Source organism: Callithrix jacchus, chromosome 13 (genome assembly GCF_049354715.1).
Source record: "Callithrix jacchus isolate 240 chromosome 13, calJac240_pri, whole genome shotgun sequence".
NCBI classification, from domain to species: domain Eukaryota; kingdom Metazoa; phylum Chordata; class Mammalia; order Primates; family Cebidae; genus Callithrix; species Callithrix jacchus.
Window position 1 is genome coordinate 15,659,843 of NC_133514.1, and position 16,702 is coordinate 15,676,544.

Here is a 16,702-nt window from a genome sequence, read left to right on the forward strand (position 1 = left end):
TAATGATACAGGAAAAATGATACGCTTACACTGTAATACTAAGCAGAAAAACATAAGGACAACAGTGCCCATGAATGTAATGTAGTTATATAACACACTTCCATAGAAAAGTACTGGAAACATACCAAATGTTAATATTGATAGTCTCTATGATGTTAATATTTTTCTTTGTATTTTTCTGTGATTTCCAAATGTTCTGAATTGGATATGTTTTACTTTCATCGTCATATAGAACATTACAAAAAGAAAAGTGACAGTGTTAAGTCGGGGTTGGAACTTGCCAAATCAATATTTGAAATTGCAAGCAGAATGGCAGTTCAGCAGAGAAAAGGATTCTAGGGATGAGGGTGGGGTTGGCAGCAGGCGGTGGGAGGGACTTGGGCTAGGCTTGTAGGAAGTTAAAGACCTAAGTTGGTTGGGTTGAGAGAAAATTCCAAGCGGGTAGGGGAGAGGGAGAGATAGAGACAGAGAGAGAGTCAGATATACAGAGAGAGAGAGAGAGATAGGCAGACAGACAGAGACAGGACAGTGATATTCAGAGTGCATTTGGAGCTAGGAGCACTTCAGTTAGTCTAGAGCAGAGAGAAGCCCCTGAGGAGCAATAGCGGGACATGCTGTTGCACCTTATGTCCTTGGCGATAGCTTGTCTAATGGGTTTTTTTTTTTCCCTGCCTGTTCATTCCTCAGCTAATAACCCCTCATGCTATCAGAGTACAGACTCCTCCCCGGCACATCCCCGGCGTGGTGGAGGTGACATTATCGTATAAATCCAAGCAGTTCTGCAAGGGAGCCCCAGGAAGGTTCATTTACACAGGTAGGTGAAAAAAAAATGATTCCAAGAGAGGCTGGCTTCTGGTTGGCCTTTGAGCTAGTTCCCAGTATCTGCACTTTAGAATGGTCCTGATTTTTCTTGGTCTTTCTGCTAGTATAGAAAGAGTGAGCTGGGTGATAGGTGTTGAATGGTGATGTGAAGGTTCACTTCTAAATTAGTGTTTTACTTAACTTCTGCAAGATCTGGGAGATGGTCACAGCAGCTCATTTCAGGAACACGGTTTTACAAATATGACTCTGTTGAAACCACACTAGAACCACCTTTTATCCACATGGTCAGGTTAAAAAAATAGACAGTTATTGGCTGTAACTATATTTTCTTGAAAAGATTCAAGAGAGTTGCCCATTGATGTTGGAGAGTGACTCAAAGTATTTTTAAACTACCTGAAGGTAAAAATCATATATTAGTCAATATTTGTTGAATTTCTCCTTTGTATTAACTGCTTTTCCTAAGTGAAAGGTATAGATCACACATAAGACATGATCCCTTCCCCATTTGAAAGGTTAGAAAGTTTTGAAGAAGACAAAGGCATATTGCAAAGAACGGCTGGTGAATTCATAAATCTGAAATGTTTGGTATTTCCAATGAATGGAATGTGAGTTTCAGGAAGAAAGAGTTTAATGTGGACGAGAGTAGTGGGGTGGGGTGTCAAGGAAGAGATGGAGATTAAAGACCATATTTAAGGACAGGGGTAATTTGGATGGGCAAAGAGAAATTGGGAGAATGTTCTCACTGTGGGACTCCCATGTGCAAAGGCCACAGGGTGAGGGGATCACCTTCCTACAGGACCAAAGGCTTATCTGACAATTGTGGCAGTGCATTTTGTACTTAGACTAGAACTTATCCTAATGTGTATTAGTCTGTTTTCATGATTCTGATAAAGACATACCTGAGACTGGGTAATTTGTAAAGAAAAAGAAGTTCAATGGACTCATAGTTCCATGTGGCTAGAGAGGCCTCACAATCATGGCAGAAGGTACAAGGCACATCTTATGGCGACAGACAAGAGAAAATGAGAGCCAAGCCAAAGAGGAAACCCTTATAAAATCATCAGATCTCATGAGACTTACTACCATGAGAACAGTATAGGGGAAAGTGACCCATGATTCAATTCTCTTCCACCAGGTCCCTCCCACAGCACTTGGGAATTATGGGAGCTACAATTCAAGATGAGACTTGGGTGGGGACACGGCCAAACCATATCAGCATGGGAGGGAAAGAAAGTATAAAACAGCTTAAAAGCCTTATGTAGAACCTAGAGTATCAAATTTATACAGACAGAAAGTCAAATGGTGGGTACCAAGGGTTAAGGGAGGGGAAATTAAGGATTTGTTTAATGGGTCCAGAGATTCAGTTTTGCAAGACAAAAGGAGTTCTGGAATGGATGGCGTTGACGGTTGTACGACAGTGTTAACTGCTTAGGTTGACTGAACTGTATACTTAATGGCGATTAAGATGGTAAACTGTATGTTATGTGTGTTTTACCACAGTTTTTTAAAGTTAAAAAAAAAAAGGAAGCCTTATAAGGGAGTTTGGACTTGACTTGGCAGGAAATAAGAAGGCATTGAGGGTTCCTTTGCAGGGAACAGTAACTCAAAGATACTGTCTTCCAAAAAAGAGATGCTGTTGATATAAAGACTGAGTTAATTGGGGAAACAACCAGGGGCGGGAAGATTAATGAGGTATTATACTTTGACAGAGAAAATAAAGAGTATAGAGAAAGAAATATATAAACCAAGAAAATACAGCAGACATATTATACATTTTTAATAATAATATGTTAGAGATACTATAGTCTGTCATTTGCACTCAGATTCCTACTCTTGGTAAAGTGTCAATGTCTGGCTAGCTATCAATTAGGAGTAGATAGAGGTAATTTTTAGATCTATTTATTTAAAACTTAGCCTTTGAATTTTATGTCCTGAGATAAGCAGGACAGAAATAACATCTCAGGTGTTATTTTCTGTGGATCTATGGGAGATTCTATTGCAGTCACAATAAAAAAAAAAAGTACTGTTCTAACTCCCAAAGGGATATAGTTCATCTATTCATTCAAACTAGTATTTATGACCTGCCTGCCATGGGCTGGCACAGCTCTAAGCTCTGAGGTATAGAAGGGAGGAAGGTAAAGTCCCCCATCATGTAGCTTGTATTATAGAGGGGAAGACAGGCAAGAAAGGAAATAAGTGATATAATTTCAGATAGTGAGAAGTAAGGGAAGGAGAGTGAGGGAGGGTTGGGCAGTCCGGTCAGGGAGGCCTCTAGGAGGAGGGGACATGGAGCGGAGACCTGAATCCCAGGATGGGGCCAGCTGTGGAAATCCATCCCCGCTTCCTTCCTTCTTCCTCCATCCTCCTCTCCTCTCCATCCACATTGCCTTCTTCCATCCAGGAGCTCCCTGGGGCTGGGTTTTCCGTTTGGTTCACTGGTGTTCACTGGAACAGTGCCTAGCAATCCATGAATCTGGGTGTGGGGTTGTCCTAGGTAGAGGGTACAGCAAGATTACAGGTCGTGAAGTGGGAAGGAGCCTGGTGCTGCTGGGGAAGAGCAAGAATGCTTGTGTGGCTGGAGAGGAGTCAGTGGGGAAGAGAGTGATGGGAGATGAGGTGGGAAAGTCAGGCAGGGCGAGGACTTAGGATGGGAAGACATGGAAGATGTTGAGCAGAGGAGCGACCAGCATCTAGACAGGATTTAAAGCCACAGGACTGGATGAGATCATCATGCAAGGGTGGAGAAGGCCTTGGAACACCAGTACGCAGGATTAAAGATGACAGGAGGAACCTGGGAAGGAGCCTGAGAAGGAGAGGTCAGGGGAAGAGGAAACCAGGAGCATGGGCTGCCCCTGAAGTCAGGTGGAGAGTGAGTCAAGTAGTCTAGACACTTTCTGAATGTAGAGCTTCTGGTATCTCTAGGGTTTCAAAAGACACCCCTGGACTGTGGGTGTTGGAGCTGGTCTATAAGGAGATGGATAGGTATCATAACACGCACATATTCACATATTCATAGCCAATCCTCAACTCTGTAATGAAGTAAAGAACAATCTCAATAACCAGTAGGTCCATAGATGTAGACATTCAGAGCCAGGTGTTGTGTATGTGTGTGTGTGTGTGTGTATGTGTACATGTGTAAACTTCCTCTGAATCCAGAGGTCCTCACCTTTGGCCACCCTTTCAGTTATCAGTGCCTAGGTCAAACTCCAGACCAATTAGATGTGAATTTCTGAAGGTAGGACCCAGGTAGCAGTGTTACCCATTTATTTACTCAACAAGCATGTGCTCTAAACACACAAAACCAATAATATCAGTACACCTCTATCAGCCTACAGTTCTAAAATGGGAGATGACAGATAAAGAAAGAATGCGAGATGGCTACTGTTAGATGACAATAATTAGATTCAGCCCCTGAAATAAAAAAGGGTGATAGGGACACTATTCAGGGAGTGACTAGCTTTGGGGAATCAGGGAAGGCTTCCCAGAGGAGGTAGCAATAGGTGACATTTTTGAAGCAAAGTAGGGATTTGCCAAACAGAATGAGGAGGCTGTGGTCTACAGATCTTAGAAACACAGTACCTAGCAAAACGGGAGCCCACACACCTGTGAAAATAACTGATGTTAAGCTACATGTAAATTCAAGTAATTTTAGAGATGAAGGGACTATGAAGACATCTGGTCAAAGACCCTCCTTTGCAGAAGAGAAAACTGAAACCTAAGCACAAGTGATTTGCTATTAATTGCCCGTTGAATTAAAGATGGCATCAGAACAAAGATTCAGGCCTCTTTGAAGCCTCTCTTCCTAGCACTTCCATATCATTACCATTAGCTTTATCAGCATGGAGACCTACTAGAACAAGAAATTGCAAACCTGATGAGGACTAAAAGGAGTTGTATAGGATGCTGGGAATATATGCCCAGGGAACTGAGCCTCCTTAAACTGAGATGATGGGGAGGATTTAGAATAGACCAGAGGAAATAGTATGTGCAAAGGCCCTGGGGTGGGTAGAAACATGGGATATATTTTATGAACAGAGCAGAAAAAATGAGTTCAAGAGAGGCTGCATTCAAGCTGCAAAGGAGGATGCCTGGTATCTTTCTGATACTACTTTAGCAAGTTGTATTAGACAATAGCCCTGTTTCCTTCATGTGCTGAGTTATTAGCGACTTTTGCATGGAGTGTGTGTTTATTGAGCAATGCATGATGTGCTCAACATTGAGCTGTGTGCTCGGGCGATTGGAGAGAAGTCAAAGCAGGGTCTGCTACCTTCCTGACATTACAGCGCACCACCGTGAAGGTGAACTGCCCATGCTCTGGAATTAGAGACCTGGACTCATAGCGTGGCTTCCCTCCTGAATTGCTCTTGAATCTTGGGCAAGTGACTTAACCTCCCTTTCCCCATTTATAAAATGGGCTACCTACAGAGCCAAGGACTAAACGATACAGTCCATGGCAACTGTGGTGGGCTGGCAAAGGTTTAACAAGGGGCTCTCCAGGGAGGAGGAGACCTTGTTTTTTAAAGCATGGGTTTATGCCATTTACCGATTTCCACAGTCAGATATTCTCACCATGGCAGATTTTAAGCCACCACTCGAGTAGTTCACAACCTTCCTGAAAACGTCACCACCTGCCTTCCCAAGCTGGTGGTCAGGTCTCTTCATGGAAAGTACCTGGGATAGAAAGTGGATAGGATGGCCCATATCTTATTAGTCAAAAAATGGCTTATTGTTTTTATTCTTATTACTGAAATGGGAAAAGTTCCCTCCTCCCTCTCACAGGGCAGATGATGCGAGTATGGCTCGCTTCTTCAGTGCCCCACTGCTCACATCTCTAGAGGAGCATACAGACAGGCAGGCTGTGGGGCCCCATGGCAGTGTCTAGGGTGAATCTTTACAGCTGAAGCCCCAGCTGGTGTGTGCTACAGGGTGCTCTTTGGGTTTAGCCATCCACAGGCAGCTTGTATTAGTCAGCTCAATTAGACCCCTGCCTTATCACAAGGACAGAGGGCTCTCCTATCCCAGGGTTCTTACCTGGGTGTACCAGAAGAATCAGCTCATACCTGGGCTTGGAGAATGAGTGCAAGGTTTTATTGAGGGGAGGTAGCTCTCAGCAGATGGGGAAGCCAGAAGGGAGATGATTTTCCTCTGGCCTCACAGCAGTCCAGGCTCTCCTCCTACTGCCCCAGCCAGATTCTGCGTTGTTCTGCCTGTTGGTGGCGTGCAAGTGTGCCGGTGCCAATCGGTGAGTTCCTCTGCATGTCCAGGTGTTCCTCCACTGATGTGTGTCTGCTTTCTAGGGTCTCAGGGTTTTTACAGGCACAGGACGGGGGCTTGTGTGTCTGCCTTCTAGGGTCTCAGGGTTTTTACAGGCACAGGATGGGGGCATGGAAGGCAAGGATGGTCTTGGAAAATGCAACATTTCGGCACGTAAACAAAAATGCCTGTCCTCACCTAGGTCCATGGGCACAGGCCTGGGGTGGAGCCCTAGCCAGGGACTATGCCCTCCTCTACCCAGCACTTCCGTTCCTGCTTTCACATCATTTAAAGGTCCATGCCTTTCTCTTCCTAGCACTTCCACATCATTACCATTAGCTTTATCAGCATGGAGACCCACTTGAACAAGAAATTGCAAACCTGATAAGGACTAAAAGGAGTTGTATAGGATACTGGGAATATATGCCCAGGGAACTGAGCCTCCTTAAACTGAGGTGATGGGGAGGATTTAGAATAGACCAGAGGAAACAGTATGTGCAAAGGCCCTGGGGTGGACAAGAACATGGGATATATTTTATGAACAGAGCAGAAAGAATGAGTTCAAGAGAGGCTGCATTCAAGCTGCAAGGGAGGGCAGGGGCCAGATCACAACAAGGCTTGTTTTTTTCAGCTCTTCCCCAAGCGCCATGAGAAGCTTTAAGAATATTGCCACCATCAGATTTGCCTTTTAAAAGTTCATTCTGGCTATAGTACAGAGGATGGCTTGAGAGCCAGGGTGGATGCAGGGAGGTCACTTGGAGGCCAGTGGGGTGATCCAGGCCAGAGATGATGGTAGCTTGGAGCAGACCGCTGGCAGTGGGGATAAGCAGAAGTGGATAAAATTTAGGAGGTAGCATTGACACAACTTGATGATTGATTGGATGGGGTGAAGGTTGGGGAGGGCAGAGAAGGGTTCGACGCTCAGGTTTCAGAGTTGAAAAATTGGGTGGGTATAGTTTAGAAAGTGATTTTTTTTAAAGGTATAACATGCTAAAGGAGTTCAGAGGAAGGACAAAATACTTCCAGCTGGTGGAGAGGTGGGAAGATTTAATATTGTAAAGATGCCGATTAATGAACACATTTAACACAGTGCCAATCAAAATACCAACAAAATATTTGGGGAAACATTACAAACATTCACCTGGGAAGGAAAGGTGCTAAAAGAGGATTTTGAAAAATGAGAGGGCCTTGCCCTGCCAGGCATTAAAACCTATTTTACGTTTCAATAATTAAAAGAATATGGGGCTTTGTAGGAGCATATAGAAATGTCATGAAACAGAGGAGAAAATTTAAAAAATAAACACTTTGCACACATTCAGGGTGTAAATACTTGGGTATTAGTAGGTGAGGGAAGCCAGGTCAGGTCAACGTGGAAAAGATGGAAGGCTTAACAAATGTGTTGAGCCAACCAGTCAAGCATTTTAAATGTCATAGCATATAAACTAAAATGTATTCAAATTAAATATTTTTATTAAAAATGTAGACATTTCAAATGATGATAGATTTAAAAAATAATTATTGTTTGAAGCCTTGTGAACATTAAGGCTGAAGACAGGCACCATCCAGCAGAAGATGTGACTACATACAAGGAAAGCGTTTGTCACTGTGCCAGGAATTAAAGGGAAAGGGACAAACGGGGAACACATTTGCTCTGCGTGACCTATTATCTGAAGTAAAAAAAGATTTATTCCTTTATTCAGCAAAAGCTTACTTTGTGCCTACTGTTTGTTAACCACTATGTTGTACATTGTGGAAAAAGAGGAGAACGTGCAGTTTAATTTCTAGGTACCTTCGAAATTAAAAAGGAAAAAACAAATACCCAAATAGAAAGCTAGCAATGAATAGCAAGGGTTAAATTCAGGAAGGAAGACGAGTAAACAATAAACATATTGTAATAAAAAATCCCAGCCACATTAATAATCAAATAAATGCAAATTGAGGCAAGAAGATGATCATCTTTTTTTCCCCTATCAAGTCAGCAAGGATTTTTTTTAAACAGATGAAAATACTCAGGTTGGCAAAATTCAAAGACAATAGGGACTTTCTAAGATACTACTGAAGAAATGTAGATTTGATAAGAGAAAACCTGAAAAGTACTAAGCTTGAAGATGGATGTACCCTTTGACTCTGCAATTCTACTTCTAGGAAGGTCCACCTAGGAAATAATTGGGTTTGCTGGAAGACTGTTCATGGCAGTTTACGACAGTGAGAAATTGAAAATATCCTCACTGTACTTAGGGGATTCATTAAACAAATAATGAAACATCTTCTATACTTTTTAAAAGACATTGAAAATAATGCCATGGATGGATATTTATTTACATGAAAGGCATCTGTAATGTGGGTTTTTAAAGACGCTTTAAAATAGTCTGCATAATATCCCCAATTTTTAGGTATATGAAAAATGAGTAGTTTTACAAACAACCCTAGTAGGGTACAGGATTCTGCATGCCGAGGGGTTAACAATGTTGCTTTCTCAGTGTTATTGTTATTTAAATTTTTAAAGGTTGCTTACTTATTTCTATTAGTTACTATTATAATTTAAATTTAAAATTAAAGGAAAGTATGACACAGTATAGTGTTACACGTTTAAATATTGAAACAGTGCATATTAGTAAACTTGATTTTTTAGGTACAAAGTATTTCCAGCCTGATAGTTGATGGTGCTTCTTCCAGAAACTGCCTTTGAGAAGGAAGGGCCTTCTCTGATGGTCAGGGTGAGGAGGGGAGAGACTCAGGAGTTCCTTTGTTCACAAAGGAAGAAGAAACCAAAAATACCAGGGCTATGAAGAATAGCTCAGGAGTCTGGCCAGTCTCTAGAAAAGCTTCCACCCTGATGTTCCTGAGAGACGTATCACTTGGGTTGGTAGAGACAGGAAGTTGATGTCATCCATGGAGGGTTCTAGACCCCAAAAGAAATGGGTTGGTGGCCTCCTGTCTTTGCCACTGAATAGGCAGCTACCGACATGAAAGGTCAATTTTGTCTTAATCCAGAATCGGTGGCTTCTGTAGGCACCTGCACATAGGCTGTTCTACCTCAGAGCTGCATCCTCACTCTGATCATCTGGAGAGCCACGGCCTCTTCCCCAGGAGAAGGACATAGCCCTCCTGTCTTTCCAGCCATCCTGACACACTGACCCATACATTCTGGACGCCTGGGGTGCTTCACTGCCGGACAGTGCTCCGAGGCTGCTATAGGCCTAGACAAAGCACTCAGCTTCAATGGGAAGGTGGACAAAAAGTCAGTCTGGTTCTGGAGGAAAAGGCAAAACTTGAAACCCAGAGGGTTTTAAAAGGTGCAGAGTGAGTGCTGTGAGCAGGATGGGGTCTGAGAGGAGAGCATTGGACCAGCCGGAACCGCTGCCTGCAGGGGCCGGCCTTGTGGTCCACAGCTCGTGCCTACTTTCATCAGGTCACTGACCTCTCTGAGCTCATTTCCATCCTCTGTAAAGCTCTCGTGTCAATTATGCTGTTACCCAAGGGTGCTTCCCTAATTTGGCTAACCGTAAGAATCACGGTTGGTGCCATTCCAGACAATACCAAACCATACTCTTCCGACAGGGTCTGGGAATCTGTATTTTAAACAAAGAAATGAGTTTGGGAAACCTGAGTTCTGTTCCTGAGGCTGTTGGAGAGGCTTTCTGGCTTATGAAGCACTCTACCCATGAGAGTGTTCTTATGAGACTGGGTCCTTTCTCCAGGAACACAATAGTAGCGGTAGTAAAAGTTCTCTGGAGCCTCCCGCAGGAGGCTGCCTCTAGAAAGTTCTACCCAAGAGAACCTTTCCTCCTTCCACCCCTGCCCCACTGCACACACTCTGTGGTCCATAGTCCAGCTGTTGACATGTTCTGTATCCAAGGATGCACCATGACAGAGCCAAGACTATTAGGTGTACCTGGTTAATTAGCCAAACCCCCATGGTTGCTGCTGCCAACAGCACGAACAACATCAGGGCTCTGAAAAAACAACACATTTTCTTTGCACATGTGGCTTTCCACCAACCGTGATTTGCTGCTGTGAAACTTGGTGCTGCACAACTGAGAGAGCCACGTGAGAACAGGGGTCATCAGGGAAAGTCCAGTTGCCACTTTCTGGCTTGAGACCTGAGGGTGGTATGCCAGCCTCGGTGGGGAGGAGAGGAGATCCTTTATTTTCCTTGCAGACTTTTCCATAGAGAACCGACAATATGGAAAAATAATCCCAGTAGGGGTGCCCAATAGAACCACAGTGACTGGTTGTGCTGGGACTTCTTGGCTGTGTTGACTTTAGGTGGCAGTGAGTATTCATGGAGAGGATATCAGAGCATGCTATTTGGGGGTGGAATTGCCATTGTCTCTAACTGTGAAATCTGCACCAACCGCAGGATCCAGGGCAAAACTGTGTGTGAGGACATGGGGGTAAATGAGCAGAGCTTTTCCGAACCTGGGTTATACGTTGGACAGCCAGTTAAGAAGTCTTCTATAAGTTCTATCATAAGACAGAATAATAAGCAAACATGATGACAGTAGTTCAGTAATCACAGCTGTCATCTATTAAGCACGCAAGGCAAGGAAGGCTCTGTCCCACAGGCTCTGAGTGTCACCACCTTTGTGATGACAGTTCTATGAGCACCTCAGCTTCATAGCTGAGATGCTGCTACTTAGAGAAATTAAGTCATTTGCCTAAGATCACCAAGCTACGATGAATCCTAGATGTCTTATTCTAAAGTTCTCTTTTAACACCTAACCTGTACTACTTCCTAACTCTGTACAGTTTATTAGAAAGAAGGATACCAAGGCCATCTGTTTGGTCTTGCCTGGTTTTACTCAGCAGATAACACCTTGGCTCTCTGGCTGTTACTCTGGAGAGGTGCCCGGGAAATAGGCCGTGGCCAGAGGAAAAGGCAAAACTTGAAACCTCGAGGGTTTTAAAAGGTGCAGAGTGAGTGCCGTGGACAGTGAGCCTGAAGGAGGTCTCAGAAGACGCCTTACCTGGACCCTGATTTTCAGATTGCAATATGGGAACATTTCTTGCTACTCGTCTGAGAGCGTCTGGAAATCTGTATTTTATTTAATTTACATTTTAAGTTTTAAGTTCTGGGATACATGTGCAGGACGTGCAGCTATGTTATGTAGGTTTACGTGTGCCATGGTGGTTTGCTGCACAGATCAACCCATCACCTAGGTATTAAGCCCTGCATAAATTAGCTATTTGTCCTGATGCTCTCCCTTCTCCTCCCTGCATCCATGTGTTGTCATTGTTCTGCTCCCACTTATGAGTGAGAACATGCGGTGTTTGATTCTCTGTTTCCGTGTTTGTTAGCTAAGGATGATGGCTTCCAGTTTCAGTCATGTCCCCGCAAAGGACATGCTGTCATTCCTTTTTATGGCTGCATAGTATTCCATGGTATATATACCACATTTTCGTTATCCAGTCTATCATTGATGGGCATTTGGGTTGGTTCCAAGTCTTTGCTTTTGTGAATATGCTTCAACAAACATACATATGCATGTATCTTTATAATAGAATGATTTATATTCTTTTGGGCGTATACTGAGTAATGGGATTGCTAAGCCAAATGGTAATTCTGGTTCTAGATCCTTGAGTAATCACCACACTATCTTCCACAGTGGTTCAACTAATTTAGGGAATGTGTATTTCAAACAAAGAAACAAGTTTGTAAGTCCTAAGTTCTGCTTTTGAGGCTGTAGCAGAGACTTTTGGGTTTATAAAGCACCTCACCCCTGGGGACATTCTTATGAGACTGGGTCCTTTCATTGTGAACACAATGCTAATGCTTGCTCTTACATGGAACTTTCTAGAAGACTCAAAAAAGCAGGAGTCATGAAGGGGAGGCTCCAGTTAGCATGATATGCTAGACCCAGAGTCTGTGAAGTGCCTTGAATTCTTTAGAAGTCATAGAAATTATCCTCTCTATGAATAACTGAAGTTGCAGGAGGCAGAGAAATATGAACTCCACGTTTTTATTAAACTTGAGAGAACTTGGCACTGGGACAGGCTCTTGTGTAGAAGAGAGCCAATGACAGAGTGAAGAGGCAGAGATTTGCATTCCAACTTTCAGGAACAACAGCTATTCTTTGTGCCATTTTTCTAAGCTAAAAACATGGGGATATACTTACCCCATTAGAAATATAAAATTATGTACATATACAAAGGTATCTATGGATATCAATATAAAAATACAAGCACAATTCACTGTTGTGAGCATCCGGTGGGAGGAGACATGCAGCTCTGGGAAGCTCTGGGTGGTGTTCTCATTGCCTTTGGACCTGTGCCTGGTTTCTGTGTATGTCTTCCGGAAAATGTGGATTCTTCTTGAAAGACCTACCACATCGTGCCATGAGTATCTCAATCTCGATTAGAAACCAGGTTTTTGCAGGAGACAGAGAAGTCCAAGGCTGTGTGACAATATGGACTCACATAGAGGGTCACAAGGAAGCAGGCATTAAAAGGTGGAAGCCAGGCGCCATGGTTCCCACCTAAAATTCCAGTACTTTGGGAGGCTGAGGCCAGAAGATCACTTGAGGCTGGGAGTTTGAGACCAACCCATGCAAGATCTTGTCTCTAAAAAGAAAAAAAAAATGGCCAGGCTGGTGGTGCAGGCCTGTAGTCCCAGCTCTTGGGAGCCCAAGGTGGGAGAAATGCTCATGCCCAGGTGACTGAGGCTGCAGTGAGCTGTGATTGTACCACTGTACTCCAGTCTGGATGACAAAGGGAAACCTTGTTTCTTACATAAATAATTAATTTAACGAAAACCCAGAGGTCTTTTTAGGAAAAATAAATAAATGAAAAATAAAAGGTGGCCCAAAGGAGTAGAAGAGATTGACCGTGCCTCAGCTGCACAAGAGTCGGTACTTGACCAGGTGTGCAGGAGAACTCAGAGGTCTACACAGACAACTGCTAACTGAGACACACCAAGAAACCAAAGAATTCATGCTAACTAACCCCTTCCCCAGAATACTTCTTATCTTTTACTTTGGCAAAAACAATTTTTTTCTGTTCTTTATTTGGGAGAAAGTATTCATCAACAGGATTAAGGCAAGAACAGGCAGCAGCTGGGAGGAAAAGTTAGAAGCCTTGGTTTTTCCGCACATCCCCAAGTCATACCCCAAACAGCCTCCTCCCCAAGGCTCCGTGCGATTTGTGGGACCTGCCTTCATAAAGCTGTGCTGCACAGATGTGCAAACTGGATTTCAGATGTTAATAGCTCATCCACTTCGCATTTTTCCCCAGCATAGCATTATCCTGGAAAAAAAAATCCCATTGAAGAAATGAATCTGATTTTTAGTTAAAAATACCCAATTCAGACATCAGAAACTGGCCCGAGTACAACTATTCCCTGTTCAAAGTGGAGACAGGTTGAGTCAATAGCCCCCCTGGCAGCCTGCACTTTTACCAAGTTGCCTCCACTCCCACCTCTTGTGAAATTCAGATACATCATTCAGCTGAGTCTGAGGAATGATGTGTCCATGGCTAGTCCCAGAATAGGGGGCTGTTGTTTCACTAGAGACATCCCAGCCCCTTAATGGACTGGCATACTCAGCTATAATATTCTAAATACACATTACAGAGAGCAAGAGCGTATTTATAACTGCTCCGTTGTGGCATTTAGATTTACCCTTGAAATTTATCTTTAATTTTTACAGTTGTCTCCTTAACCATGTATATTATTCCCTTCTTCAAACAATCTGTCTTGCTGCTGCAGTTTTTCTGGAAACCAAAGTGTAATTAAATATTAAATTAATATTTCATTTAAAATTAAATATCAGAGGCTTTGGTCTAATCTTCCGCTTGTGCACTGTGGGCTCTCTTCTGGTATTCTTGTTCCTGTGTCCACAAAGGCAGCTACTGCCTCTTAATAATGTGTTTCTATATGATCTTTGTTCCTTTTTGTTTTTCAATTGGTGACACTGAACTTTTGCTACATTGAAACAAATGGATGTGGGGAGAGATTTCAATGTAGCCGAAGTTATTAAGACAACTTAATTCAACAGCCCTTGACTTCAGCTCCACCCATCTCTACTCCTCAGAGAAGAAAGCCGCTGCTCCCAATCAGTGACAGCCTTAGAATCATGAAATGTAAAAGTTTGAAAGGGGTCTTTGAAGCCATTTACCCCAATCCTTTGTCTTTGCAGAGAAATAAACCAAAGCCTTACCTGGCCAAGTGACCCAGTGAAGGTGGTATCATTTGTTAGTGCTGGGAACTAAGACAGATCCCAAGCTAGGACCAGCTTTATCCCATCACATCATCATATGCAATGAAAAACTTAGAAGCCTTTAAGTGTGAATTTGACATAGGCTTTGAATGTTGGACACTTGAGGAATAGGGCAGAAGGAAGATGATTGGACAAGGAAATTGGGAGAATAGGAGGGAGCGAGAAGGGAGCCAAAATCCTAGCACATGGAAGACAGACTGTGGGAATGAACACGTGGGAGCAATGTACTATTAAGGGAAGAGGACGGAGATGTCCTAAAGTGGCATGATGGCAGAAGCTCGTCTCTGTTTATCTAAATTCCTCCCAAAGCCACATCGTTTCATGCCTTCCTGTGCTGTCAACAGAGAGTAATTCTCCTTGGCCAAAGCCAGTGGCAGGTATTCTTAAAGCATGTTTTCTTTCTATTGCTGGTCAATGTCTATCTTCTGGTCTTGTGTTTATATGGCAGTCACATGATATTGATTTAAGGTTTTTTGTTTTTGTTTTTGTTTTTTTTTTTTTTGCTTTGTTTCTTAGAATGCAAAGAAAACCTTTCAGTGGTTTTCCTTATTCTTGGGGAAAGTTGGAATTTAGAGTTAGGGTTGTAGGGATCCTCCAGTTCTGGGGGTGTCACCCTTAGGAGACCAGACCATGGCTCTGTGAATATTGAATAAAGTGAAGCTCCTTTTCTGCAGATAAAGCGCAGATGCACAATCACATGGCTACGCTTAGAATTTCTTTGTTTCTTTTTCTTTTCTTTTGAGACTGAGTCTTGTTCTGTCGCCAGGCTGGAGTGCAGTGGTGCCATCTGGGCGCACTGCAATCTCTGCTTCCTGGGTTCAAGTGGTTCTCCTGCCTCCGCCTCCTGAATAGCTGAGACTATAGGCACATGCCACCATGCCCAGCAAATTTTTGTATTTTTAGTAAAGACGGGGTTTCACTGTGCTGGCCAGGATGAGAATTTCCACTTTTATTGGCCTCCTGATGACCATCTACAGACTCCATGGTAATCTTAGCATCCAAGGGAAGACTCATTGGTGAGTAAAGTTGCAACAGAGGCCAGTGGTGTGATCCGCCAACATCCCCAGAGTGGCAGCCAAATTGAGAACTCAGATCTTCCCCCACCCATCATCATCTTCTCTCATATTTTTTGCAAAAAAAAGCAACCGGGACTTGATGTTGCCATCTTTGCAATCAGTACCCTGCTGGTCAAGAGCATCAGTGGGCACCAGCCTGCAACATCAAGGCCGTAATTGTTAAGGCTGAGCAGGGTTCCAACAAAGAGCCCCCTTTCCATGTTAGCCAGTGTCGCCTTCATTTTTGTTAAACAGAAGTAGAAGCATAAGATGGGGTAAGCATTGTCTGCTCCTGTGCCTCCTCTTAAGGAAGGAAAATTAAGACCATATAGAATTTTATATCTCACTAATCCTTTGGGAAAATTAATATTGAGCACCAGCCAGCCTTTTTTTTTTTAAGAGTGGTTCCCAGTAGATATTTTTAGTTAAATACTATTTACTTAAAAAAATTGCACACTGCTTATAGTTTATATCTATTTATTGGGTCCAAGATATATGTAAGTAATCTCATATATTATACCCACAATCAAAATGAGAAATGGCACATGAGATCCAGGCTCTCAAGAGAAATATTATGAAATCTCAAGGTATTGATGAAAGTTTTTCAAGGCTGATCCAAATGGGATTTAGATTCTGTGGCAGTTGAAATGTGTATTATTAAACTCCTTAAGCAAACCCGAATGACTCCCAGTGGAGGATTAAGACATTCTATGTATAGCAAAGACGAAATTCTCATGTCTGAGTTTTCTCTCTTGAATTCCCTCTTGATTAGCTTCTGTAATATTTAACTTGATGCCATGCCATAATTATTTAATAAAAGGTAAATATAAATTATATTTCAGTGGGGCTATGACCTTTTACCTTAATGTTATATTACTAAAGAAAGACATAGATAAATAGAGCCTATAGATTGAAGCGTAGTTTTAATTTACTCTGTTTTTGGCTTGCCAGCACTTCTCCATATCCCTGTCAGCCAAAGGGTTGGCAGAACTTCACAGCATCCCTGCACTCCATGTGGTAGGCGAGGTTGTAAATTTACACTGATGATGGCAGTTAATGGCCTGGTTGGTCCTTGGAGACAGTCTAGGTGCTGGTCTTGGGCACCTCATTAGCTAATTGAGCTTTGCTTGGCTCACACCAGGGCTGGAAAGCCAGAGAACTCCCAGGGAAGTGGGGAGGGGGAGGCAGGAAGCTGGGATTCAAGGTGAAGCTGAATCTAAAAGACTCAAAAGCAACTGGTCAGTTGGGAAGTCAGTCTGGAACCAAAGAGTCGTCAAACCCGGTCATGTCTTAAAGGCTGAGGTCCCTCTTTCGGTTTAGTGTTGGCTAAACAGAGCTCGAGTGTTCACCTTCATG

At 43.0% G+C, this 16,702-nt stretch overlaps 1 protein-coding gene across 2 annotated transcripts in view; it reads left to right on the forward strand.

Annotated features, from left to right (window-relative positions):
- Window positions 1–16,702, forward strand: part of EBF2 (EBF transcription factor 2) — a 266,440-nt gene that overhangs the window by 222,116 nt on the left and 27,622 nt on the right. For both annotated transcript variants that reach the window (XM_054243728.2, XM_008979094.5), the window contains exon 10: window positions 688–814. In XM_054243728.2, coding sequence (XP_054099703.1) covers window positions 688–814 — 127 coding nt within the window. The remainder of the gene's footprint in view (window positions 1–687; window positions 815–16,702) is intronic.